General features: G+C 42.3%; 1 protein-coding gene across 1 annotated transcript in view; it reads right to left on the bottom strand.

Annotated features, from left to right (window-relative positions):
* Nucleotides 1-23,977, bottom strand: part of cul4b (cullin 4B) — a 53,241-nt gene extending 29,264 nt beyond the window's left edge. Inside the window, exons 1-17 of the mRNA XM_084332464.1 lie at nt 23,136-23,977; nt 22,678-22,793; nt 22,408-22,511; nt 22,183-22,252; nt 21,661-21,734; nt 21,411-21,573; nt 17,897-17,986; nt 14,009-14,091; nt 13,848-13,915; nt 12,855-12,973; nt 10,412-10,604; nt 10,218-10,322; nt 10,010-10,120; nt 9,818-9,903; nt 6,651-6,758; nt 6,425-6,538; nt 5,584-5,689 (exon numbers count right to left, since the gene is read on the bottom strand). Coding sequence (XP_084188590.1) covers nt 5,584-5,689; nt 6,425-6,538; nt 6,651-6,758; nt 9,818-9,903; nt 10,010-10,120; nt 10,218-10,322; nt 10,412-10,604; nt 12,855-12,973; nt 13,848-13,915; nt 14,009-14,091; nt 17,897-17,986; nt 21,411-21,573; nt 21,661-21,734; nt 22,183-22,252; nt 22,408-22,511; nt 22,678-22,793; nt 23,136-23,577 — 2,152 coding nt within the window. The 5' untranslated portion in view covers nt 23,578-23,977. The remainder of the gene's footprint in view (nt 1-5,583; nt 5,690-6,424; nt 6,539-6,650; nt 6,759-9,817; nt 9,904-10,009; nt 10,121-10,217; nt 10,323-10,411; nt 10,605-12,854; nt 12,974-13,847; nt 13,916-14,008; nt 14,092-17,896; nt 17,987-21,410; nt 21,574-21,660; nt 21,735-22,182; nt 22,253-22,407; nt 22,512-22,677; nt 22,794-23,135) is intronic.
* Between the last annotated feature and the right edge of the window lie 2,571 nt (nt 23,978-26,548).

Raw genomic sequence — 26,548 nt, 5'->3', positions numbered from 1 at the left:
AAGTGAAATCAAGTAACTAGCTCAGTATGCAGCTCAGTATATCAGTAACCCGGCTTGTATTAGGAGGTCGGCTTATAATTGCTTAGCTCAAGAGCGCACCCGGCCATTAATAGAGACCCGGCTTGTATTTGAGACCCGGTTACTATTAGAGGAATTACGGTATGTTATTTTATTTCATACTTATCTTGTCTTGCACAGTCTCTGGAGCGTAACAGTAAGAAGCATTTTGTATAAAAGTATTCTGTACTTCTGTATGACAACTATTAAAGAAACTTGAACACCTCCTAATAGACAGTCTCCTCCCCACCACATGTATATATTCCCTCCCCGCCGTATGTATATTTCTCTCCCACCCACCCACCCCCTCCTAAATGTACAGTCCCCTCCCCATCATATGTATATACTCTGTCAGGATCTAGGGGTAACAGTACTGTATATTTGAATACCGTTTATGTCACAAATGTATCAGTACTAAATACCTATATGTCCCTATGCCATAAATGTCATGCATGTTGTGTATGTCATAAATGTCTATATGAATTGAAAATGGGGGACCCTGATGGAAACAAGACAAATGTCTTTCTCAGGTCTGCATCCCCTTAACAATTGTATGTATTGAGCCGTACTGTATTGTACCCATTCTGCAATCTGTTAAATAAAGTTTTCATTCATTCATTCAGTCTGCCGTTCTGCAGCTGGATACTATTGGTTTGTTTTGGCAAAATTCTTCTGCTCTTTGTGACAATAAATAAATGAATGGTGATATGCAATTTAAACCCAAAACTAAGGCCTCAGTATGAGTTTAAGACGTGAACATGGTCATGTTTGTTGAATAAATAAAAAAAAGTAAAAGATTTTTTTTTTTTTTTTTTTTGATCGGATCGGGAAAGATCGGTATTGGTCGGGATCGGATCGGGAGCAAAAAAACGTGATCGGGACATCCCTACGTGATAGCCTCCACTCTCCCTGCAGACCGACTGTGGGGGGTAGGTGCGCAGCGACCTGGAAGGGGATTGGGAATTGGCATAACGACTAACATTGGGATGGGAGAAAAACGGAGGAAAAAAGATAATAAAAAAAAAAAAAAGGAGGACCTGCACGCTTGCTATCTTCGGTGCGAATGAGACGGGTCTGTGAGGGGGAGGGCACTGCGAGCAGCGTGTGTGTGCGCCAAGCTCACGTTTGATTGGTTAGAATGGTCAAAATGACATTTTTCATGATATTTGACGCCTCTGATTGGCTCAATTTAGTTTCAATCTGTATGCATCTACAAATCCTATTATACCAGGTTAAAATCCGTCACGACTCCGAATCAAATGACGGAACTCCGAATCAAATTGACGGATATCCGTCTCAAGACGGAACTCTTTAATGCCTGTGTTGAGCGAATTGTTGATTGTGGGCGGTGACTAGTGACTACAACCAGTGCCTTATTCACGTCAGCAAAACAGTAAAATCAGAACGGCTTAGTTGAGGGAGGATCTCGTGAACTCGAGACTAGACTGATGAGTCAAAATGAGAATTAGAGAAACAGACCCCATTGATATAATCCCCCATTGCTAGGAAACAATGCTAAACACTGGAAAAGGCCATTTATAAGACATGGGACCTTTAAAACTGATGTGAGATACTTGTTCCCACAAGTAACAGACTTGTTAACCGGAGTCTTTCGTTTTTAAATGAGACTCAAAATATACTGAATGATGTGTTTGAGAGTTTGTAAATTGATGTTTTGATATAGTTCTGCTGTTGTTAAAACTTGCCCCAGTTAACATCAATTCCAACGAGTATGGCTACCATTTTCTGGATTCTACCTTCACTGCAGAGGCGTGCAAGAAAATCTTCATGCATTCAAGGCATCACAGGGTGAGTAACTGATATACAAATTAGAATTTTTGGGCAAAGTATTTCTTTAAGTTAATGCAGGCTAAATCCAGAGTACCTGGCATGGTTGCACATTCCGAACTCCAGTGGGAAATTAGCTTATTTGCCATCTACCCTGGAGTTAGACAAGCAGATACATACCCTTTTCTTCTCTGTGCATGCTAGGGGTGTAACGGTATGTGTATTCGTCCCACAAATTTACGGTATGGGCTTGACGGTGCGGTACGTGCATCCATACGATGAATACGTCGCGTACCACTAGGTGAAACTAGGGTTGCACATTTTACAAATCTATGCTCAATATCTTTACTTTACTTTACACTGGCTTACATTGATCTTTAACGTTGAATATTAAGCTTGTATTGCCAAATTTAGATGATTAATAAAACGTTGAAGCTTGTAAACACACGCACGATGACAAGCGGACAGACCATAACAACGCGCACTGCAGGCTGTTTCTCCCCGCGAGTCTCCCCTCCCCGCCTTACTAGTACAGGTGTCGGGTGTCCCTAAATCAAAACCTTGAATGAATTATATCATGTTTGTAACACAGCAGGAGCAGGGTCATTACAATTTTACAGTTTTCTTTCGTTTTCTTGTTCGCCCTATGACACACACAAAGACACACACCAAGTAAAGTTGGTGTGTCACCAACACACACGCCAACTATCTCCTGCGTGAGGACCCGCGGACATTCTCTCACAGCTGACAGAAAGAAAAAAAAGCAATAGCCTACATACTTTTCCGGACTGATCATCTGAGCTCCTCTCCAGTTGACCTGCTACTGTGTTTAAATCCAAAATATTGTTAAATCCAAATGCCATTGTGTAACATGTCATCCGTCTTCACGTGCAGTTAAATCCTCTCTACAAGTGAAACTGAAACTTAACAAGCCTAAGTTGTTAAAGGGGCAGTAGGCAATTAATTTACTCAGTGGATGCCTGAACACAGAATGACACCAGTATCACTGACTACCACGGCAAGTGGTAAAATGTTTTCTATTTAATAATAATAATAATTATTATTATTATTATTATAAATATATAATAATTATTCCGGCTGTCTTATGAATATGTTTTTCCTGTTGTACCGAACTCGTACCGAACCGTGACCGCAATACCGAGGTACGTACCGAACCGTGGCTTCTGTGTACCGTTACACCCCTAGTGCATGCATTAGGCTTAGGGAACAGCCGAACCGTTAGCCTTGCTTGCTGCTTAGAAAACGAAAATGTCAATTTTTTTAAATTTTATTTCTCCACAAGCCAAGGACTTGTGGAGAAATCACTGTGCCCCGGCAACAGTGGTTCAGAAAAAAATAGTTCAGAGTATATATCTTCTTAGAAAACGAAAATGTAAATTTTTTAACATGTGTATTTAGAGTGTATTTCGTGACTGTTGGGAACTAGGCTACACTGGCACACCTACTTCCAGTGAATGATGCTAAGATAGGCTAACGGTGCGGCTGTTCCCTAAGCCTAATGCAATGCATGCACAGAGAAGAAAAGGGTATGCATCTGCTTGTCTAACTCCAGGGTAATGGCAAATAAGCTAATTTCCCAAAAAGTTGGCGTGTTCCTTTAAGGAGAATGAGTCGCCTGGCCAGTAAGGTGGTGAAGGCAAGAACACGTTGCAGAGGGACACCGAACAAGGCCACAAGTGAATCAGGGGTGATAATGGTATTGTATGCTGTGCCAATGGTTTTGAAGATTTTGGACCAGAATGTGGCAAGGCTGGGGCAGGAAAAGAACATGTGGGTATGGTCGGCAGGAGATTGTTTGAACCAACCTAGAAAGTCTACTTTTCCACAGAATGTTCTATTTATTAAAGGTTGCACTAGCTGGAATGCATTGCCTATGGCTATTCGAGAAAGTCCTACGTTTGCTGCTCTGAAGAGACAGCTTAAATCATGGCTCATAGGCAGGCAGACCTGTGAACACTAGGCCTAGTGGCATTTGGGGGGCGATAAGCAATTTATGATAGCAATGAGCACTTTATGATAGGCACTGCCTAATATGCACTTTAAAACTAGCCTAGCCTAGCTCGCACTTTAGCATTTGCACTTTAGGATATGCCCCACCTAGATAGCGCTCTAGTCGCATTTTAGGATAAGTATTACTTGTGTAATTTCTACTTCTGCTTTGTGTTTTAACCTTGTAATTGTACCAGCTCTCCACATTGTTTTCAGTTTAGCTGGTCGTCCGCAGTAATACACATTGGCCGTATTACGGGAAGGGAAACTGAAGGGTGGGGATCGGGCGTTGTGAACAAGCGACTACTACAAGTCGGTTGGTGCGCCTGCGCAGTAGAATCAGGAAGTGTCGGGGGCAGCGTGAGCCTCCCACGCGTTACTCCTCGACACTGAGAGATCGAGCTGCGCAGGTGAAAAGATGCGACTGCTGTTACCTCAAGTACCGGAGGGGACTTGTGCTATGTATGACTTAGTCCACATTGCAGCCGGCTTGTGGGAGGCAAGAAACAGCGTTCGTGACAGGGGAGGGTTGAATTGGATGATACGAAATTGGGATGGGAGAAAATATAGAAAATGGGAGAAAAAGTGGATAAAAAAAAAAAAAAAACTTGTAATTGTACCGTATGCATTCCTGGTTTCATGGTTTTATGTATTTGTGGTTCTATGTATCGTATTTCTGGTTTTATGTACTGTATGCACTTTGTCTTTTGTGGTTCTATGTGGGGACTACCAATGAAAATTAGCCCTGGCTAATTCGGGTTTATTTATTACATCAATGTTTTATTGCAAAATGCTGAATGTTCATTAACTCATTCAGCGCCAGGGGGCGCTAGAACGCCATTGCTTTAATCAATGGGGAGACTGCGAAATTTGCGAGTGCTTAAAATATATCTTATTATTATATTATAGCTATGGGTCTAATAACACTGTTGATTGTCAGTGAGTTGCTTCTGGTCAACATGCAAAAAACTGATTGTTTTTTCATTCGTACGTTTCCGTTTTATACATATTTTATTTTATATATATTATAGTGGAATGCACTTATCACGGAAATTTTTCGCCTGATTATCGAATCTTCCTGAAATCAATGCTAGATTATCGTTATTAGCGGGGCGCTCACCCCCCCCCCCCCCACTGCAGCCAACGGTAAACAACACACAGTCCACACACACAGCTTCGATCGCGGGAGAAAGAAATATCAGATCAACGCAAGATTGGATATATAGTGTTCTTACCTCGTCTCTGATGTAATGCAAAAAAAAATCCAATTATCTGATCGCCATTCCAAATACTGCTCGTGGAGGTCCGTCCCACGTTGTCCGGCATTGCATATGAAGGGGGGGGTGGGGGCAGCCTCGCAGATGTATCGTTGTAAACGCTCGTCCTGCCGGAGTATTTAAACCCCGCCCGCACGGCTCAGATCGGCCCAGAAAAGAAACTACATCATTCCTAATAGAGTGCAATACCGGCTGGAAGGCGTAGGCGGCGGTATTTGCCCTTTGCGAGCTCAGACCCATTCTCAATGATAACATCAGGCTGGATGGATGAAAAATGAATGGATATAGCTAATAAAAGAAATAACGATTAAAACCCAACTTTTCTCGTGACTGGCGCAGAATGAGTTCATATACATTGTCCCTTACAAATAAATTCAAATTCTCCTGAAGCTGTATTTCTTAACCAAAATCCCAGTGTTGATGAACAGGCCCATGGTGTGACTCTACAAACCTATTCCTGTGGCCAGTTTGATCTCCTCCAGGGTGAACTCCTCCCCCTCGTTAAACATCAGGAGCACGAGTGTCTGGAACAGGGACACCTGGAGCTCCTTTTTGCCCTGTTTGGCAAAGAACAAAAAGACAACAACTGTGAGGATTTAGCCTTATTGCTTGGGTGACAATACAAAATATGATAAAAAAATTACAAAAAACCGGGCTTTCCCTAAACAATGGCATAGGGGCCATCGTCACCACTATGACAACGTGACAGTGCCACCATGTGTTTAAAAAAAGAAGTATTTTTTTGGGCCAGCTTAGGAACAGACGCATCATTGTCTAATACGTGACTGCTTGATCCTCTGTTCCTTTGTTCCTTTGTTCCACTGTGTGTGTGTATGCGTGCATGTGTTCAACGTTAACCTATTGTGCAACCTTATAGACTGTAAATATTTGGAACTTACCCTTGTGTTTGCTATTTTATTGAAATTATGTTTTTAAGTTGCAGGAAATAAAGGCTTTCTTTATTGCAAATGTTTAACTCTGCACCATCGTGTTTGAAAATCCCGGGAAAGCCCTGAAACCCTCCGGCAGGGTGGGCCTGGTACCGGAAGTTCAAAGGTCGATCCCTGCACCAGCAAATCTGTCTGTCCCTGTCAAAGTGTCCCAGAGCAGGACAATGAAACAATACCTGCTTCAGGGGCAGTGCAAAGGGCTAACCCTGAACTCTGACCCCCACTGGTGAAATGAGCACATGTATGCATTTTTTTTCCAGAAGGAATATGCAAAGAAAAAGAAACCCTATTAATTACACTGTGGTTAATTTAGAGATTGAGTGAAAGAAATCAACCGGCTACCTCTTTAAATTCTGCTTTTAAGACACAATGGCCTAGCGTTGATTGCCACTGAAGCTTCCTGCCACTGTGTTTTCCCAGGTAGAACGTCTTGAAGATCTCCTGCAGCCGTACCATCTGGACAGAGATAACACAGGTGTTGAAATAAAACCAACACGTAGCATGTTTATTGCATGGCAGGTCATAAAGCAGCATGGTGTGAAGGTTCCCATGTTTGCAGAGCACTCGCCTCAGCAGGCAGGTGCACCTCAATTGGGGCGTACGTCGGCCAGTAGCCCATGGTGAGGATGTTCACCGTCAGCTCAATGTTCCCGGGGATGTTTTGGCACTGCATATACTGTTTGGGGAAGACAATCAAGACACAGGTCATCTCTAGTCACTAGGGCTGTCTTAAATACTTTGAAGCTTCGTTTAGTAAAATCTTGCGCTTTTATAAAGCCTCAAATGACGGCTTACACTGAGACAATATTTCATAAAAGCGTTTCGTTTGTCTAAGATTTAAAAAGGTTTAAACTTTACAGCACTGACAATTCTCTATAGTATTTTGTTTTACCGGTGTTTGATGAGACACCCAGTCAGCAGCAGTGTCCCGACCCATATACAAACACGTCTTAATAAAACATGCTTAGTTAAGTCGAATTCTGCCTTTGTCTCCATTAACTACATATAAATATTTATATAATTGTTTGCTTTATAGACGAAGGTTGCAACATAATTACCGTAATTCCTCCAATAGTGACCCGGGCTTGTATTTGCTTAAACTGTAGCGGGTACCAGGCTTTTATTAGGAGGAGGCATGTATAAGAGAGAGGCCTATATTTCAAATTTTCAAACAGATCATAATGAATGAATCAACATTTTGTGTCAGTTTGAACCCAGTAAAATGTACTGGGTTCATTTATTGAAACCAAGTACTGTATGAAATAGTAAACAGTGCAATTACAGGTGGTCACTGGTCATTTCAACGTTTTCAAAGTGAAATCAAGTAACTAGCTCAGTATGCAGCTCAGTATATTAGTAACCCGGCTTGTATTAGGAGGTCGGCTTATAATTGCTTAGCTCAAGAGCGCACCCGGCCATTAATAGAGACCCGGCTTGTATTTGAATACCGGTCACTATTAGAGGAATTACGGTATGTAATGTAATGTCGTTGGCTGTGTAACGGAGAGCAGCCGCCCAGGCAGCGCAGCTCCCGACTCATTATTAATTTAATTAATCCAATCCAATCCACTAGAGCACATTTAAAAACAACAAAGGTGACCAAAGTGCTGTACAAGTCCCACAACATAAGATAAAAAAATGTGTTTGTGCAACTCCCGTGCATCTCTTCAGATTACCACCGATATAACTAAATGATACAACGGATACAACTAAATATGACCACATCTCCACATGGGGACCTGCCTGGTTTGGGACGTTTTTTTTGCCTATGGTCTCTACTACAGGGAGTTTCTCAAAGTAGGGCGAGAGTGGCTCAGGAGGTAGAGTGGTAATCGTAAGGTTCCCGCTTTGATTACGGCTCCTCCCGGGCAGCGTGTCGATATGTCCTTGAGCGAGACACTTAAACCCTAACTGCTCCCCGATAAGCATGTTGGCACCTTGCATGGTCGCCTCCGCCGTCGGTGAGTGAATGGGTGAATGTGAGGCATAAGCTGTAAAGCGCTTTGGATATAAGCGCTATATAAATGCAGACCATTTACCAAAGTAGCTGGGTTTATATGGTTCCACGTAAACATTATGATATAAAACACATTTTCTCAAATGAATTCAAAACATTTGTTGTAACAGTATAAGAATTAAATATATATATTTTTATATACACTTTTTCTCCTTATTTTCTATTTTTCTCCCATCCCAATTTCGTATTTTCCAATTATTTCCTCCCCTGTCTTGAACGTTGCTAGACTATGCCTCCCACTGGTCGGCTGTAGTGAGGATAGAAGCCTTGCATCACGTGTCCCCTCCGGTACATGAGGAGGCAGCCTGTCGCATCTTTTCACCGCAGCAGCTCGAACTCTCAGTGGCGAGGAGTAACGCGTGGGAGGCTCACGCTACCAGAATTAAATAATCTATCCCTCCGTCAAAGATTATGAACCTACACAATACGGTTTGGCCTTAATACTTAATATTTTGATCTTCACTGCAGTATTAATATCGCCAACTAAAGCTATGACGAAGATGAGACGATAACCAAATAAAAATTACCCTTTGGTAACAAAAACTATAAGTGGAATATTAACAAATGTATTATTAACGAATAAAAACAAAACAATATAAAAATAAAGACTTAACGAAAGGACAAATGATATGTCTTGATGATACATATTTTATCCAATGACCCGCACGCACTCACTTTGCAAAATCTGCACATCCATACACTGCGTGATTATGATTGGGTGAACCAGGTTGATCTAATGAGCCGTCATTGTGTGTGTGAGGAGAGGAGAGCTCCAGCTCCGCAATACGTATTGCTCACAGAGACATGAACAACAAGTGCCATCTGCTACATAAAACGATGTATTTATGTACACATGTTGGAAAGGACGAGACATCCGTGTAGATTGATTACGGTATGTTGACAGAATCAATCCACTCATTGCCCAGAGCGCTTCCATTTGCTTTATTGCAAGCAATCCCAGTGGGCGGCAAATACAGTAACAAATTATTTCACTGGTGAAACTCATTCAGTGGCTACCTGCTGTTATTTATTCAGGCAGCATCATTTTTAAGAAGCATGAGGAGAGGGCAGTATGAGTTGAGTGGATGAAAGGTGCTTCTTGAGGGCTTTACGCAGCACAGTGCACTGCTCTATACTTCATTCCAAGCTTTCTGGATATGACTGTGACTGCAGGGCCCTAGTACCCTAGTACACTTCACACTGTATCATTAAATGTGTGCAGTTTAGACTCCTTTAAACCTCAGGAGTGAAGCACATCTAAAATCATCTGCGTGCTTCATGAAAGGTTACTATAATGATTTCCTTAAAAAAAAAAGAAAAAAAATGCGTTGTATAGATTTCGTCGACTAAAACTAACGAGAATTCAAATGACTAGAATGTGACAAAAACTAATAGAATTTTAGTCAAAAGACTAAGACAATCAAAATAACACTGCTTCACTGGGTGACTACAATGTCAATGGTGGTCTACTAACTACAGTATCAAACATCAGGGGTATCCAGGTAGAATCTGTAATGTCGTCAAACAGTGACCTCTAGGCAAAAGTATTGGTATTGCTCTTTGTTTAATTTTTTTGGACGTTTTGGTCTGATGTGTGGGTTGGAATTCGGTGGGTATAGGAGAGGGCTCTGCCAAGAGAGGTCTGGAGAAAGTCACAGTATAATGAGACAGCATTACAGATTCCACCTCCTAACAATTCCACTCAAAGCGGTCGTTACCTGTTTGAACTGCACCATGATGTCTTTTGACAGCTCCATGTCCTTGAACATGCCTTCTAGCTTACTGGTGAACGCTGCTCCACATTCTAAAAATAAAGCAGCAAGGTTAGGGGTCATAGTACTCCTTTAATGTCAGTTTGAGAATTTATTAATTATATATATACACTATAAAGAGAGAGAGAGAAAACTAACCATGCTTCAGCTTTGACAACATTGATTTCTCAGCATCAACAGAGGCACTCTTTCCCACTAGCAACCTCTTCGCCAGATCCTTCTTGTAAAAGGCCTCGAAAACATCTTTGCCTAAAAAATACATATATATTTCAAACGTAGTCTATATAAAATAAATTTCAACAGAAAAATGCCAGATGAATTCAAATGATGTGGAGGAAAACATTACCGTAAATGAATCTGAAGATGATCATGATCTTATCCAGCATCTTCTCCAGCTCTTCATCGGTTGCTTCCTTGTTACCTGCCCTTAGCTTCGAATCTACATGCTTTGCTGTAAGACAGAAATGTTGTTTGGTTCAGAATACATTTGAAAAGTGAATATTTATTGAAACATCAGCCCATGAGAGTGAGACCACCAACCTATGAGCTCTGCAGGCTTATTTGGTCGTTTGTTAATGAAGGTTTCAAAGGCCTCTTTCATGGCATTGATAAACTTCTCGTTCTTCATGAAGCAGATGTCAATAATGTGATCCACCTTGTCTTTGAAGTCCAGCAATTCCTGTACCATCGTCTTGTCTTTCTCCGGGTTGATCACGATTGTGCTCCCAAACACCTGAAACATTGGGACAAAAACAACTTGGTGTCGATATCCACTACTTGACCTTTTGGCAGTATGCATCGCCTTGCCTCCCAAAACAAAAGCAACCAACTCACTCTCACGACTCATTCATGAACCGTTATACAACGGCATGCAAATTTCTCGATTCTGATTGGCTGAAACAGTCAAGTTAGACGTGGTTATTTCTCATAACCCACGCTCGTGATCCCAGAACCCGCCCACAACCGAATTACAATCACTCTTTAGGAAAAACCAAGATGGCGGACAATAATCTTTACAAATGGATGTGTTGAAAGCGTCATAACGACTAATTCAAAAACGATTCTGTCACATGGAATGTGTTAGTTTCTTACACAATGTTGGATTATGTAATTGGTGGGTCATGAGTCATTTTGGAACAAGATAAAAATCGTGCGAAGTCTGTTGTTAGATGCCATTCGTCAAAAGGACAATCAATCAATAAATAAAATGTCCAATCAATCAAACCAATAACATGCTTTGAAGCAACCTATTCAAAATATAAATCGTGGAAAGTGTGGTGTTAGATGGCACTCGTTGTAAAATCTCCCTCTCCTTCAAAAGGACAGTCATTTGGGCGGCTAAGTGGCGCAGTGGGCAAGGCGCTCGCCACTAATGCGGGAGATGCTGGGTTCGAGCCCAGCTCTCGGCATTGCTACCAGCTTGGCTGGTCGTTCATACTAACGCAATTGGCAGTGTTAGGGGTGGGAAGCTGGTGGGTGGGGATCGGACGTTGTGGACAGCGACTCCTACAGGTCGGTTGGTGCGCCTGCGCAACAGAATCAGGAAGCAACGGGGGCGGCGTGACCCTCGCCGCTGAGAGATCGCGCTGTGCAGGTGAAAAGATATGACGGCTGCTTCCTCGAGTACCGGAGGGGACACGTGATGCAAGGCTTCGTCCACATTGCAGCCGGCCTGTGGGAGGCATGGCCTAACAGCGTTCGAGACAGGAGAGGGTAGAATTGGAAGATACGAAAATTGGGATGGGAGAAAAATAGAAAATGGGAGAAAAAAGTAGATAAAAAAATAAAGGACAGTCACTGGATGTCCCGCACAGGTTTGTTTGTAAACACAAGTTGGTAAAAATGTCCGATTTCATTGCAAATTTTGATCTATTTGGTGGACTGACATTTGATGAATGGGATGCAGTACTGTATTTGTAAATCTGGTATGTCATAAATGTCTAGATGTAGCAGTACTGTTGATCTATATGTCATGTATGTCATATATTTTATGATGAATTGAAAATGGGGGACCCTGATGTAAACAAGACGAAAGCCTTTCTCTGGTCTGCATCCCCTTAACAAGTGTGTATTGTACCCATTCTGCAATCTGGTAATAACATTTTTCAATCAATAAATCATTATTTCCAATAACAACCGCTAACTTCTGTATCGCAACCGAATCACGGATTTCGTTGAGGCAGGTAGCATTATGTCGGGAACTTTTTTATGAAATAAACAAATGTGAATTAAAGAAGTTAAAACGAAGTTTAGCCTATTAAATTGTTTTAAAAGCCTATAGCCCATGACGTATTTTAACGCGACTAAATATTTTTTTATTAACTACTTTTTCTGCGGATGGTTGTGTGAATAAATCTCCATTATGCTTCAATTAATGTGTGTTTATTGTATAGCAATAAGGTTGGATGAATTCGGCAATTGTATAAAGATGTAAACACTGTCTATCTGTAATAAAAATTTCAATCAATCAATCCCATAACCCACGCTCATGCCTTGAAACAGCGCTGCTTCTACACACGGAGGCAACGTCTCTTCTTTTTTTTGGAACTACTTTTTCTGCAGATGGTTTTGTCAATAAATCTTCAATTAATGTGTTTATTGTATAGCAATAAGGTTGGATGAATGCGCCAGTTGTATAAAAGCCATTACACCACGCGCAGTTGTGGGTTATAATTCTCATAACCCACTCCTGCGCGTGATGTAATGCTTAATTAACTAGGGCTGCCTTTTCTTAGTCCATTAACCGGTCGGTTTGGTCTTTAGTCGACCAAGATTTTGTTAGTCGATTAGCCGATTTCTTCCATACTGATTGTTTGTTGAGTAAATCAACTAATCGATTAGTTGGCAAATTCCATAACTAATTAGTCAACTGAGAATTTCTTTGTTGAGGACACCTCTGCTGTTAACCACTCAACCAACCAACCAACCAACCAACCAATCCAGTATCGTCAAGCTGGTGTTCATTTCTTTCATCCTGGCCTACCTTGATGTACTCTATCCAGTGTTGAAGGAGGACTTGAACGCCACCTCGCACTCGACTGAAGAGTTGATAGAGGAGACACAGATCCTGGATTCTGTTTTCATCCAGGAGGTGATTCAAGCCTGGAGGTTATATAAAATAAAAGAATGAAAAGCAGGAAAACACTCTCGATCTGTAATTACAGTAGGTAAGGATCCCTGCTCTTTGTTTAAATAGTTTATTCTTTATTTATTTTTGTTATTGTTTTTTTCCCCCATTGTAGAATCGCCAGAAAAAAGTATTTTTTTCAATGTTCCAAAACCGCCATCTTAAGAGTAATTAAACATATGTTCACCCTACTGCACACCCTGCCCCACCCCTATCAGTGATATCAGCATGCTTCTTTGGAGACTATCCGAGTCTGTCTAAGAAGAAGAAGAAAAAGGTACTCCGACATCACACACCGGGGCGAGGCAGAGTGTGCAGCAGGGTGAAAATATCAACCACTGGGGCAGCAAAAGGACCACATGACATGTTTCATTACTCTTTAAATGAGACGTGGTCTTGGCTAGCCCAGATGCATCAGAGGGATACCGGGCTATTCAGAAGGACGGCTGCTCGAGTCCTGGAGTCATGACCATTCATTTAGTGCCGTAATCTTATAACACTAGGGGTCTAAGGATCTCAGTACAGAATACATTTAATTTTTTTTAAGAATTACGTTCAATACAGTGTATTGATATTTAAACCTGTATTGACGATTCTCCTTCTCTTCCTTAGGTCAAACTTTTCCCGTTTGTCAACTCAACTAAGCATCTGCCTGCATCCTATCAGGATGGAGGAGGGAAGGGTATGCTATACACACATACAATCTTTATTCTTCTGAGGCAAACCCAGCTGAGCTCTGTATGAATACATTTTAATGCATAAAGAATCAAAGATCGAAGTCTCAAAATATAAATTTGTGTTGAATGTGAAAACACGCGTCATCATTACACCCCTCACACACCAACGTACCTTTTTGAAGAGTTGCAGTGAGATGTTCACCCAGCAGCTGCTTTTCCACAGTAGCAATAAGAGGTTTTCTGGAAGAAAACAAAGTGACGAGTGAGTCTTCATTCTTAGTACTTAGTACATTATTAGTAATATTGAGGAGGACTGTAAAGCCAAATACTCACTGTGTGCTCTGGTCTAGATATGTAATGACCCGGTCTGCCTCCTCCTCTAAGCGCTTGCTTACATGATGGAGATAGTCTGGCACCTAACAAGGAGAAACTTTAAAGGTTACATCAATGCCACACCAAAACGCTACACATATTAAAGCTGAATAGAGCGAGCTCTGCCTCACTTTTCAAGCCCATGCATATTTTCCACAAACTCCCATTGGGCCTGAAAAGTGATGCAGAGCTTGCTCTATTTCTGCTGGGCTGAGTGAGTAAACTCATTCTTGTTAATTTCTCCGAAGTTGCCTACTGCTGCTTTAATTTCAATAAAGGTCAGGAAACAAATCACGAGCTGGCAAAGCCCCAACAGCTGGGAAGCCCCAACAATGGGTAACCCAAAAACATGAACCCAATCACCTGTATTAGCGTTTCCCATGTATAGATTCATCTGTGGAATCCCGCCACAACATCAGACAGACCCACCACAAATAGATTTCCCAAGGTGATAAAATAACAGAGAAGCCTCTTCGGGCACGTGAGCTCTGGACGATGCCCAGAGGATCAGGTGCAGGCGTGGCCCTTTCACATGTAGCACACAGCATGCAATTCTCCGTGGCAGACGTGTTCTCACCTAGGAATTTACTCCACTTGGTTTAGGCGAGGGGTGGCACCTAGGTAGAGCGACATTGTTGCAAATGAGGTCAACCTCAACTTTATTTGAGTTAAAACAAAGGTTTTAAATGAACTGAAATAAGGTTGAATGTTATTCCGTACAGAGTGAAATAAGTTACCTATGTCCTAAGTGTTGTGTATGGTGCAAGAATCAGGATTTTCCACTGTGAAACTGTATATATTATAAATCGTTTACAATCAATCCAAAATGTTTGTATTGTAACTAATTCGCTGTTCATTTATGTAAACGTCTTTGGATGACGAGCAAACAGCATTCCACATCTCTCATCCTCAGTCAGACAGCGGAGAAAACTGCCCTGCATATCATCTTGACTTGATATTTTAAAAATATCTCTTGCTAAAAAGCATTATTGAGCAAAAGCTGAACTATTTAACAAATTATGACCACTTAATAATCATTTCATACAGGCTACAACCCTGTGAAAAGTACACATTTACATAGAACATGGTTATTCTATGTTAATCAACACGCTCGTTGTGCGAATTCTGCAAACAATGACCAGCATGTATTCGCATAATGGCCTCAGTTGGTCAATAAGCAAACTTAGGACTTGGGTGCTGACTGAGACGGTAATTTGAACGTTTGCATTCGCATACAACTTTGAATGGAAAATTCTTTAATGCTAAAGATGGTGGCAACAATTAAACTACTTGCCACAAAACAAACATATTCATATTTATTTTATTTTGAGTACAATTATAATCGACTGCATTTTGTGGTTAAATGGGAGTTTTAAAAACGTTTAAAAAATGTATAACGATCGCTGCAGTGAGTGGTTGCCATGGAAACTAAGGACTGTGTGGCAGAAACCACTGGATGACATGGCGCGTGTATAGAAGGGGTCAGGTCTTGTTGTTAAGTCTTGTTAGTTGCAGTTATCAAGATGGCGGCCGAGGGAGCAGACTTCTCTTGAGAGACTTTAGCACATTAACAGCGTTCTGTGTGGGGGGATATTTATGTCTGTAATTTATGTGTATTTCTCATCCAGAGCATCTTGCCCCCACAAATAACCTGGAAATCAGTGGGAAACACTGAGTATAAGATGGGCTGGGAGATATAGGGGGAAAACAGTCAGGATATTCAGAAGTACTTTCTGGACAACTTTATATATCCAACTATATAAACTATAAAGAGTCTCTGTCTGTATTTCCATGTGCGTCTGTCTGTCCTTCACAAAAGGAGGATAGTGGTGGCCTCAATTTATCCCAGTGGGTAACAGAACCTACCAGACCAAATCTGAAAGATTGTTCTAGGTCTACCCTAGGTGATCTTGTCTTTTCAAATAGGGTTGCCTGAGGTGTCTTCGAGTTAGGTGTTAGTGATCATTGTTCCATTGCTTGTATCAGAAATACTCGAATCAAGACAAAGTCCCATGTGGTTTCAACGAGAAATTCCAAAAGAATTCTGTGACCAAGCCTTTTTAACTGATGCTTTCCATAGCAACTGACACTGTACATCTGAAATCCCAGATGTTGAATTGGCACTGGACCTTTTCTCTTTCTGTTGACAAGCATGCACCAGTAACACCCTGGCATCTTGGCATCTGGCTTGATGAGAAGTTTACATTGACATACCATATAGATGATCTACAGATGATGATGTGTTTCGTGGAAAAAGCATTGTTGAAGCAGTTTTCCTGTGTTGGATTATTAAGGTTGACGTCCAAAGTCCCTATCTTCCAAAATATTCAATATTAGCAATAATGACACTAAAGTGTCATTAAAAAAAGAGAGGGAAATGAGAACACACATTAAGTTCTATCTGAGTGGCACAGGATGAAGAGGATCCAGGTTAGGGCAGCCTGGCCCCTTCCCACCAGCTGAGAAGGGCCTCTTTAGGGGAGATATTGATGATGATTCGGGGGGTAGACTTTGCTGAATGAGCCTCAGCAATGAGCTGGAAAATGATTAATGTTCTCTGGTTGAACCCAGAGTGGCCTGGATCGTTCAAGAACAGCCTGCCCTGTTCACTGCTCTGAGAGAGAGGAGGTGTATGTGTGTATGTGTATGTGTGTGTGTGTGTGTGTGTGTGATATTGCCTCAACCTCACAGCCTACGATAACATATACTATCTATAAGTATCATGGCACGGTATACAGATACTAGAAAGGTATCACAATACCCTGCCATTTGAAATGGTACTATACCCTATTTTATTAGTACCGGTACTTTAAGAATGACAGTGTTTCAATTAGAGCCCTATTTCCTATGAGTTGCGTTGATGTGGCAGTGTGTGTGTGCAGTGCTCTGCTTCTACTCCCTGCAGGCATAGTGGGCACGCCAACCGCTTCTTCAGTTTTTTGTCTTTCTTGCTGACAATCAGGGGAAGCCCATGGACACCACAAAGCCCATCAGTTTCTAAGATTAGTTAATTACATAATTTTCCATTTAATTTTCTTTTTTTTAGACAATCTAATGAGGAAACCTTTGTTTCTAAAAGGTGTGATATTTCTCTTCTAGAGAGAAGCTGAGAAGTTCAACCAGCAAAGAAAACAACACATTCACAGCCTGTCCTAACACCTGTATTTGAACAACACGCAGCAAATTCATATGAAGCTAGGAAACTGAAGACGGCCCGTGATATCACAAATCTTAAATTGTATTTAACACTGTATTTTGTATTTAGTTTAGTTTTGTTTTTTGTTTTCTGTTTCGTTGCTTGCATGTAATTTTGGCCATCTTAATGGTTAGTTTCATTGTGTATTGTATGTTGAGTACTGACTTTTAATAATTCTGTTTTGCAATAATTGTTTTTGTATGTTTTTTTGTGTGGACCCCAGGAAGACTAGTTGGTTGCCATGGCACCAGCTAATGGGGATCCGTAATAAAATCATAAATCATAAATATCAAATACAGATATTATTCAAGGTATTGTATCGAAGTTAGAAATTCCAGTATAATGACAACACTATTATTAAGTAATCCATTTTATGTTCATCATATTTGGACTGCAGGGTAATGGCAACTGTAACACGGAAATGAAACTCATTTTCAATTAGCATTCTCAAATATTTCCTAAATCATTTTGTGAGAAATATTAACATCTCTAATGATCTTAAGACTTTCAAGAATGAATCATTTAGACGACAAAATTGTGTATCGCAATTCAAAACATGAAAGAAACCCACGATGGGACAACACAGGTAGATGATCAACGATAAGCATCAGTATACCGCCCCGGCCCTAATTAGATACAGTATGAATGGTCACCTCTCTCTCCTGCGTCAGTCTCTGTCCCTCTGCGGCATACAGCCGATTGGTCTCCTCCAGAAAGCGATGCTCAAACGAGTCTTGATAAATCTGCCGGGGGTTGGAGAGAACATCGGTGTCATTAAAGCCATTTGTCAAGTGGGGGGTTTGACAGCACATCAAGCCACAGCGCGGCTCTGCTGATCACAGATGACGCCGCTGCCAAACATGCACCCCGTTTCTATACATCTTAGAAGAGCGGGACAACGGGCAGGGACATCCTGAGTTACCTCATCTGGCTTTTATCATACTGTATGGAATATTGAACGAAGCACGTAATTAATAGTTAATTGGATGGCGGGGGGGGGGGGGGGGGGTAAAAGGATGAACACAATGCGTGTGTACAACAGCACAACAGGAGACTTGTGAGACAAGCACAAATTGGGCCCAAGCCATTCTCACACTGGGACAAATATTGCACTTCCAATATCAGTTTCACGCCTGAAGTCACCAGATTATATTTATTTGGATCAATAGCATTCTCCCTTGGGAGTTTATTATGAAAGACAATAATGAGATCAAATGATACTTTGATGTGCCCAGAGATGGCATGATAGTAAAGACCCCCCAATTCTGGGACCACATGTCATGTACCCATGTTTTGCAATTTGGCCTAGTATCATATCTCAGCCTCTCTGTCAACAAACGGTGTTCCTGAAGTGCATGGAAACAAGCAGCTGAGTGAGTCAGGGATAGAGGAAACGAGCAGGTGAGTGAGTCAGGGATAGAGGAAACGAACAGGTGAGTGAGTCAGGGATAGAGGAAATGAGCAGGTGAGTGAGTCAGGGATAGAGGAAACGAGCAGGTGAGTGAGTCAGGGATAGAGGAAACAAGCAGGTGAGTGAGTCAGGGATAGAGGAAACGAGCAGGTGAGTGAGTCAGGGATAGAGGAAACAAGCAGGTGAGTGAGTCAGGGATAGAGGAAAAACGAACAGGTGAGTGAGTCAGGGATAGAGGAAACGAGCAGGTGAGTGAGTCAGGGATAGAGGAAACGAGCAGGTGAGTGAGTCAGGGATAGAGGAGCAGGTGAGTGAGTCAGGGATAGAGGAAACGAGCAGGTGAGTGAGTCAGGGATAGAGGAAACAAGCAGGTGAGTCAGGGATAGAGGAAACAAGCAGCTGAGTGAGTCAGGGATAGAGGAAACAAGCAGGTGAGTAAGGGATAGAGGAAACAAGCAGGTGAGTGAGTCAGGGATAGAGGAAACGAGCAGGTGAGTGAGTCAGGGATAGAGGAACCGAGCAGGTGAGTGAGTCAGGGATAGAGGAAACGAGCAGGTGAGTGAGTCAGGGATAGAGGAAACGAGCAGGTGAGTGAGTCAGGGATAGAGGAAACGAGCAGGTGAGTGAGTCAGGGATAGAGGAAAACGAACAGGTGAGTGAGTCAGGGATAGAGGAAACGAGCAGGTGAGTGAGTCAGGGATAGAGGAAATGAACAGGTGAGTGAGTCAGGGATAGAGGAAACAAGCAGGTGAGTGAGTTAGGGATAGAGGAAACGAGCAGGTGAGTGAGTCAGGGATAGAGGAAATGAACAGGTGAGTGAGTCAGGGATAGAGGAAACGAGCAGGTGAGTGAGTCAGGGATAGAGGAAACGAACAGGTGAGTGAGTCAGGGATAGAGGAAACGAGCAGCTGAGTGAGTCAGGGATAGAGGCAACAAGCAGGTGAGTGAGTCAGGGATAGAGGAAACAAGCAGGTGAGTGAGTCAGGGATAGAGGAAACGAGCAGGTGAGTGAGTCAGGGATAGAGGAAACGAACAGGTGAGTGAGTCAGGGATAGAGGAAACAAGCAGGTGAGTGAGTCAGGGATAGAGGAAACGAACAGGTGAGTGAGTCAGGGATAGAGGAAACAAGCAGGTGAGTGAGTCAGGGATAGAGGAAACAAGCAGGTGAGTGAGTCAGGGATAGAGGAAACGTGCAGGTGAGTGAGTCAGGGATAGAGGAAACAAGCAGGTGAGTGAGTCAGGGATAGAGGAAAAGAGCAGGTGAGTAAGGGATAGAGGAAACGAGCAGCTGAGTGAGTCAGGGATAGAGGAAAACGAGCAGGTGAGTGAGTCAGGGATAGAGGAAACGAGCAGGTGAGTGAGTCAGGGATAGAGGAAACGAGCAGCTGAGTGAGTCAGGGATAGAGGAAACGAGCAGGTGAGTGAGTCAGGGATAGAGGAAACGTGCAGGTGAGTGAGTCAGGGATAGAGGAAACGAGCAGGTGAGTAAGGGATAGAGGAAACGAGCAGGTGAGTGAGTCAGGGATAGAGGAAACGAGCAGGTGAGTAAGGGATAGAGGAAACGAGCAGGTGAGTGAGTCAGGGATAGAGGAAACGAGCAGGTGAGTAAGGGATAGAGGAAACGAGCAGGTGAGTGAGTCAGGGATAGAGGAAACGTGCAGGTGAGTGAGTCAGGGATAGAGGAAACGAGCAGGTGAGTAAGGGATAGAGGAAACGAGCAGGTGAGTGAGTCAGGGATAGAGGAAACGAGCAGCTGAGTGAGTCAGGGATAGAGGAGCAGGTCAGTGTATGAGACTGAGCAGGCAGGCAGGTGTGTAGAACAGGCTGATCTGTGTATGTGTGTGTGTGTGTGTGTGTGTGTGTGTGTGTGTGTAGCCTATAACCAGTTATGTGTGGGATACAATGTGTGTGGTTATCGAAAGATAACCACCACCATGTTATAATTATAATGTTATAACTTATAATACATGACACTGGGCTAATTAGCGACTTCGGGTTACTGAGAAGCGCTATATAAATTAAATTAATTATTATTATTATTATTAGCGACCCCACGAGGCAAAGCCTTATAACTTCAGATAGTCTCTCCGTCTACTCTCTCACTTGATGTGCCAGGCAGGGACAATGCCAACAGCTGAGCTTGTCGATTAACGTTACTTTAAAGACTTAAACAACCGGTTATTTCACTGCTTTTTTACACTGCAGTTGCCACTGACTGATATGGCCTCATAGCCACCGTTTGTTACCATGTAACAAACAACGGCACAGTGATTATGATGACAACACAGCCAGCCGGCACAAGCTTGCCTGCAGCGTACAGACGACAGTGGCTCGGGAGGTAGAGCAGTCATCTGCCAATCCGGAGGTTCCCGGTTCGATTCCCGCTCCTCACGGGCAGCGTGTCGATGTGTCCTTGAGCAAGACACTTAACCCCTAATTGCTCCCGATGAGCATGTTGGCACCTTGCATGGTTGCCTCCGCCGTCGGTGTGTGAATGTGTGAGTGTATGTGTGAGTGAAGGGGTAAAATTTGAGTAACAAATTGTAAAGCGCTTTGGATAAAAGCGCTATATATAATAAGCATAATGTCAGGCAGTGACGCACCAACCCCCCCCCCGATTAAAATGACTCAGTCAAAATGGGGGGCCAGGCAAGTCTTGTGATATGAACTCACAAGATTCGTGGTCTACGAGGCCACCACTGTCGCGTTATTCTGGTGGAATCCTATAAACGATGAAAGGGCACACGTTGGATTACCTGCAGGTCCGACAGCATGCTCAGAAGACTTCTCAGCAAGCTGCGGTCGATGGCCTCTCCGCTCCGCTCCCTCTCGATGAGCAGCAGGATCCCGTCGATGGTCTTACTCTGGACCTTCAGGTCACTAATGATATAGAACCTAAAGAGCTCCAGGCCCATATCCCTGCAGACCAGTGGTTCTAGTCAACAGCCGTTTCAAAACAAAGACATCATACCATGGTTTGTATGTTAATTACAGTGAATTACTTACCAGATCGATGGGAGCATTGAATTTTGTAAAACGTAGGTGCGGTCCAAGAACAAGAATATACTCCTAATCATGATCTGTGAAATAATAACAGTTATCCGTTAATAAACAGGGTGAATGGCATTCTTGGGAAATTTTGTTTTATTATAATTCACTGAGGATATATTAGGATATTTGTGGGAAAAATTTATCGATAATGCAGACATTTGTATTAGGAAGAATGCAGCAATACCACTTTTTCTACTGCCAATACAGATTCAATACAGATAGAGTACCACTTCCATCCAATATTTTTACTGAATTGCACAGACTTAATTTGTTTGGTGTCATTTAACAAATTATTGAGATATAGTCAATTGTTCTCCATTAGAGAGATCCAACATTTCTACGTACCAAAACTACAGAAAATCAAGTCACTCAATACACTTCTATCCTGGAATTGGCACGATATATGATACCAGTATAAGTGCATTCCTAATTTGTGTAATAGCCTACCTACCACATGACAATAAGGAGATGAATTACCATTTGTCTGCAGTGATCTTGCCAACACTTGTCTATTTTCTTCAGGAAGAGCACACTGTCCAGGGCATCCGTTAAGTACAGCGTTAAGGTGATATTGGACTTTCATTCAATCGTTGTACTTCTGTATGTTACATTATATATCACAATGCATGATTGGTGCTAGGCCATGTGAAACAATATGACGTGTGAGTGTGAGAGAAAGAGAGGGCAGACTGAGAAGGATATTCTCTGAATTGATCAATTTGTGCCTTGATGTGATCTTCACACACCACTCTCAGCTGTTTATAGAGCTTGGCAGATATCTTGTGGGAGCAGAGGTTCTCGACAGCCTTAAAGAGAAGAACAGAGCATGAATTACTGTCCCACAAATGGTTTTCTACAGAGGCCCATAACACTTAACTGTTTTGATTGAAATTGGGTTCATAGAAGGTCATGAGAATGACCTGACCTATTCTGGTCAGTGATGACACAGAGTTGACCATTTCCCCATCATACCTGGTAGAGTTCCTCTAGATTGTACTTGATTGAAGTGCTGTTCTGTATGGCTTCTACTGCCTCCTTCAACTTTTGCCAGGTCTCCTGTGTGTAGTTCTCAGGTAATTTTGGCTTTTCTGTGTGCAAACCAAAATGGGATAAAAAAAATCTCAAAAAATCATAACTAAGATACTGTTGAATACAGAATTGTGAGTCTTAACTGGGCTACATACAATACTAGCACAGAGCTCCACATTCAAAACATATCGCAATTAGCCTATTATTACAAATAATTCGAATAACAAGGGAAGGCTAATCACTACCAAATGACCAATACTTGTCACATTCAATCAACTATGTCGCATTATGGTTGTGCAAAATGTGTCACACCATCTGTAAACATTTGGCTCTAGCAGCATCGTCATCATGCAGTACGTTTTGAGATGTTGACAGGTGAGTGCAGCAGCGAGCAGCATTACCTTTGAAGTTCTTGATGACTAGTTTCTTCGCAGCACCGGGTTTACTGTTGGAGAAGGTGTTGGAACCTACAGCTTTCGTCAGTCCGTTTGCATGGTGCTGCCCGACACCACCGGACAGAAACACCGTTTTGCTCTTATTATTCGAGCACGATGCCGATTCCTCAGCCATCTTCACATCCAGTCCAATGTTGAAATCCAGTGAATCTTCGAACCTCAACTTCTTCTGGATGTGTTGCGAAGTGGACGAGCAAGAGGAAGAAGAGGAGGTCAGGCTTTTGGGAGACGAAGAAATTGTATCAATATCTTCCCTCTCTGAACTGTTTATTTTCCTCTTCTTCGAAGACGTGGTGATAGTGCTGTCGTGTTTGACATCAGAAGCTGCTGGTCTCGCCTCCTGGGTCGGCGGTGGGGGGTGAGGGGAAGGTAAACCTGTTGGAAACATGAACAAATGGAATACAAATTCTAATAGCCAGTCTTCTAATCCTAACCCTCCAGGTATGCCGGGGATGAGATCCGTGCCGAGAGCTTTGATCTAGCCTAATTAAAAAAAGGCTTGTCCAGTTCCTTCTTCAAGTATGAAACAGACAATCAATTGCAAACTACACAGCCCCACTTGAACCTCTCTCTCTCTCTCTTTCTTGTTATTGCTGGCAGAAGAAAGATGGTTGGCTACTGCTTCCTCCCTTGTCTAACCACGTTGTAGTTAGGGGTTGTTGCGAATTAAATAAAGCGACCGACAACGGCGGCTCTTTCCAGATAAAATGTTGAATATAGCTAGGTGTACATGATATGAAAGCATGTGTGTGTGCAAACTCAGGATAAATGCAGACACAAAAGCTACTCGTTGACCCCACCGGAAGTACTTTGTACAAAAGTACTTCTTTGCACGAGTTTTTCCCCCTCTTCAGCTACCTAACTAGTTTGGCCACGAGATGGCGCCATGTCGACACCAAATGGTTGATATGGGTTTGACAAAAAATATTAAACCTTGAAACCAGAAAGCATAATATTTAAGTGCATCTAAGTTTATTAAATGGCCTTGATTCAGAAAGTAATTTGTGAAAATCTGTTAATTATTCTGTATAAAAAGCTCTTTTCTTTCTTTCAAAAACTTTGAAATGTGTTTGATCCACTTGTTCAGTGAGTATAGGCTAAATAAAATGTGGGAAAACTGTAAATTACACCAGATAAATTAAACAGTGTAATCAAAGCTGCAGATGAGGGTCTGTATGCCCTATCAGTTATATTATACGTTACAATAAATATGGGCAATACAAATATTCTCAATGAATGATTTGTAAGAGTTTCAGGACGGGGCAATCTACATAAAATAGGCCAGCTTCCATAAGAAGTACAGTCCTAGTTGTGGATGTGCTCTGTGTGAATGAATGAATGAATGAAATGAATGAATGAATGAATGAATGAAAACTTTATTTAACAGATTGCAGAATGGGTACAATACAGTACGGCTCAATACATACAATTGTTAAGGGGATGCAGACCTGAGAAAGACGTTTGTCTTGTTTCCATCAGGGTCCCCCATTTTCAATTCATATAGACATATATGACATACATGACATACAGATAGTCAGTACTGCTACATCTATACATTTATGACATACCAGATTTGCAAATACAGTACTGTTTGTGATACAGAAGGAGTCAAGAAAAGGGAGTATATACATTTGACGTAGAAACTGTACATTGGAGGAGGTTGGGTGGGGGGGGTTGGGTACATTGGGATATTGACAACCATACTGGGTAATTTACATTGGAGGTGGTTGGGGGGGGGCGGGGGGCACACTGTATAAACAAGTAACACTGTACATTGAGGGGGGGGGGGAGGAGACACTGTACAAACAAACACAATTGTACATTGAACTATTGACAAAATCATACTAGGTAAATGACTGTACATTGGAGGGGGTTGGGTTAGGATATTTACAGGGGCCAGTGTTGAATTGCAGTCTCCCGTAGGTGTCCCTTGAGAGAGGTTTTGAAAGTGGGTAGTGATCCACATTCCTTTACAGCTTTGGGTAGGGCGTTCCACATTGATGTGGCATAATTGCGAAACGTGTTTAGTCCCTTATTTGAGCCGAATCTGGGTTTAACATGATTTGTGGAGCTCCCTCTGGTGTTGTGATCGTGGTATTCACTGACCTTTGGGAAGTATTTTGACATGTACATGGGTACCTTGGTCGTGTAGTGTATCTTGTAGACCAGGCCCATTGCAAGTTGTTGTACTCTGTCGTCTACTCTAAGCCATCCTAGGTTGTCGAAGTGGGCAGGGGTGAGGTGGGTTCTAGGAGTAAGGTCAAGCAGTAGTCTGACCAGTTTGTTTTGAGATGTTTGTAATTTTGTTTTTAGCGCCTTTGAGGTGCTTTGGTACCATGAGGTGCAAGCATAGTCGTAGTACCCCTGAATGAGTGCTCCTGCCAGAGTCTTCAGGGTGTTCTTGTTTACCAGAGAGGAGATCCGGTACAAGAATCGAGTTCGTTGGTTGACTTTTTTTATTACATTGGATGCCATTTTGTCACAGGAGAGATTAGCCTCTAGGATGGAACCCAGGTAGGTAATTTCATCTTTCCTTGTGACAATATTGTCACCCACTGTAACTGAGAAGCCGTCGGTCTTGCTGAGTTTGTTATTTGAACCGAAGAGAATGGACTCTGTTTTGCCCATGTGTAATGATAGTTTGTTATCAGCGAGCCATATGCAGATTCTGCCTAGTTCCGAGCTGAGGGTTTTTTCAACCTGTAACTTGTTCTTGTCAGAGACCAGCAGGGCTGAGTCGTCCGCAAACAGGAACAAGTTGCAGTCACAAGCTGACGACATGTCATTTGCATAAATTAGGAACAGTAGCGGTCCTAGTATGCTTCCTTGTGGAACACCACAGCTCACTGTGAGGGGGGGGGATAGGGTACCGTTTACCTCCACCATCTGTTCCCTCCCCTCAAGGTAGGATTGCATCCAGCTCACTGATAGACTATCAAAACCAATTGCTTTTAGCTTGTCAATCAGAATGGAGTGATTGACCGTGTCAAAGGCCTTTTGTAGGTCCAGCATGACCATGCCGCAGTATTTGCCTGCGTCCACCTCTTGTTTGATGTGGTCATTCAAATAGAGAAGGCATGTGTCAGTGGAGTGGGATGTTCTGAAGCCAGATTGGAATTCGTAGATTAGATTTTTTTCCGCTAGGTACTTTTCGACCTGTTCGTAGACTATTTTTTCCATGACTTTTTCCATGACTTTCGTGATGTTCCCATTTATCCAAGAGCACTGCAAGATATTTGTATTCCTTATTGATTTGGATGACTTTATTGTTATTATGATGGATTGATGGTGTTCTTCAACACTTAGCCAACACAATATTGTTATAACTAAGAGATTTGCTGAAAACCCCCCACATTGTT

The sequence above is a fragment of the Notolepis coatsorum genome, assembly GCF_963971535.1.
Source record: "Notolepis coatsorum genome assembly, chromosome: 16".
Classification (NCBI taxonomy): Eukaryota; Metazoa; Chordata; class Actinopteri; order Aulopiformes; family Paralepididae; genus Notolepis; species Notolepis coatsorum.
Note: the sequence above shows the minus strand (reverse complement) of the source record. Positions and strands in the feature narration are given on the sequence as shown.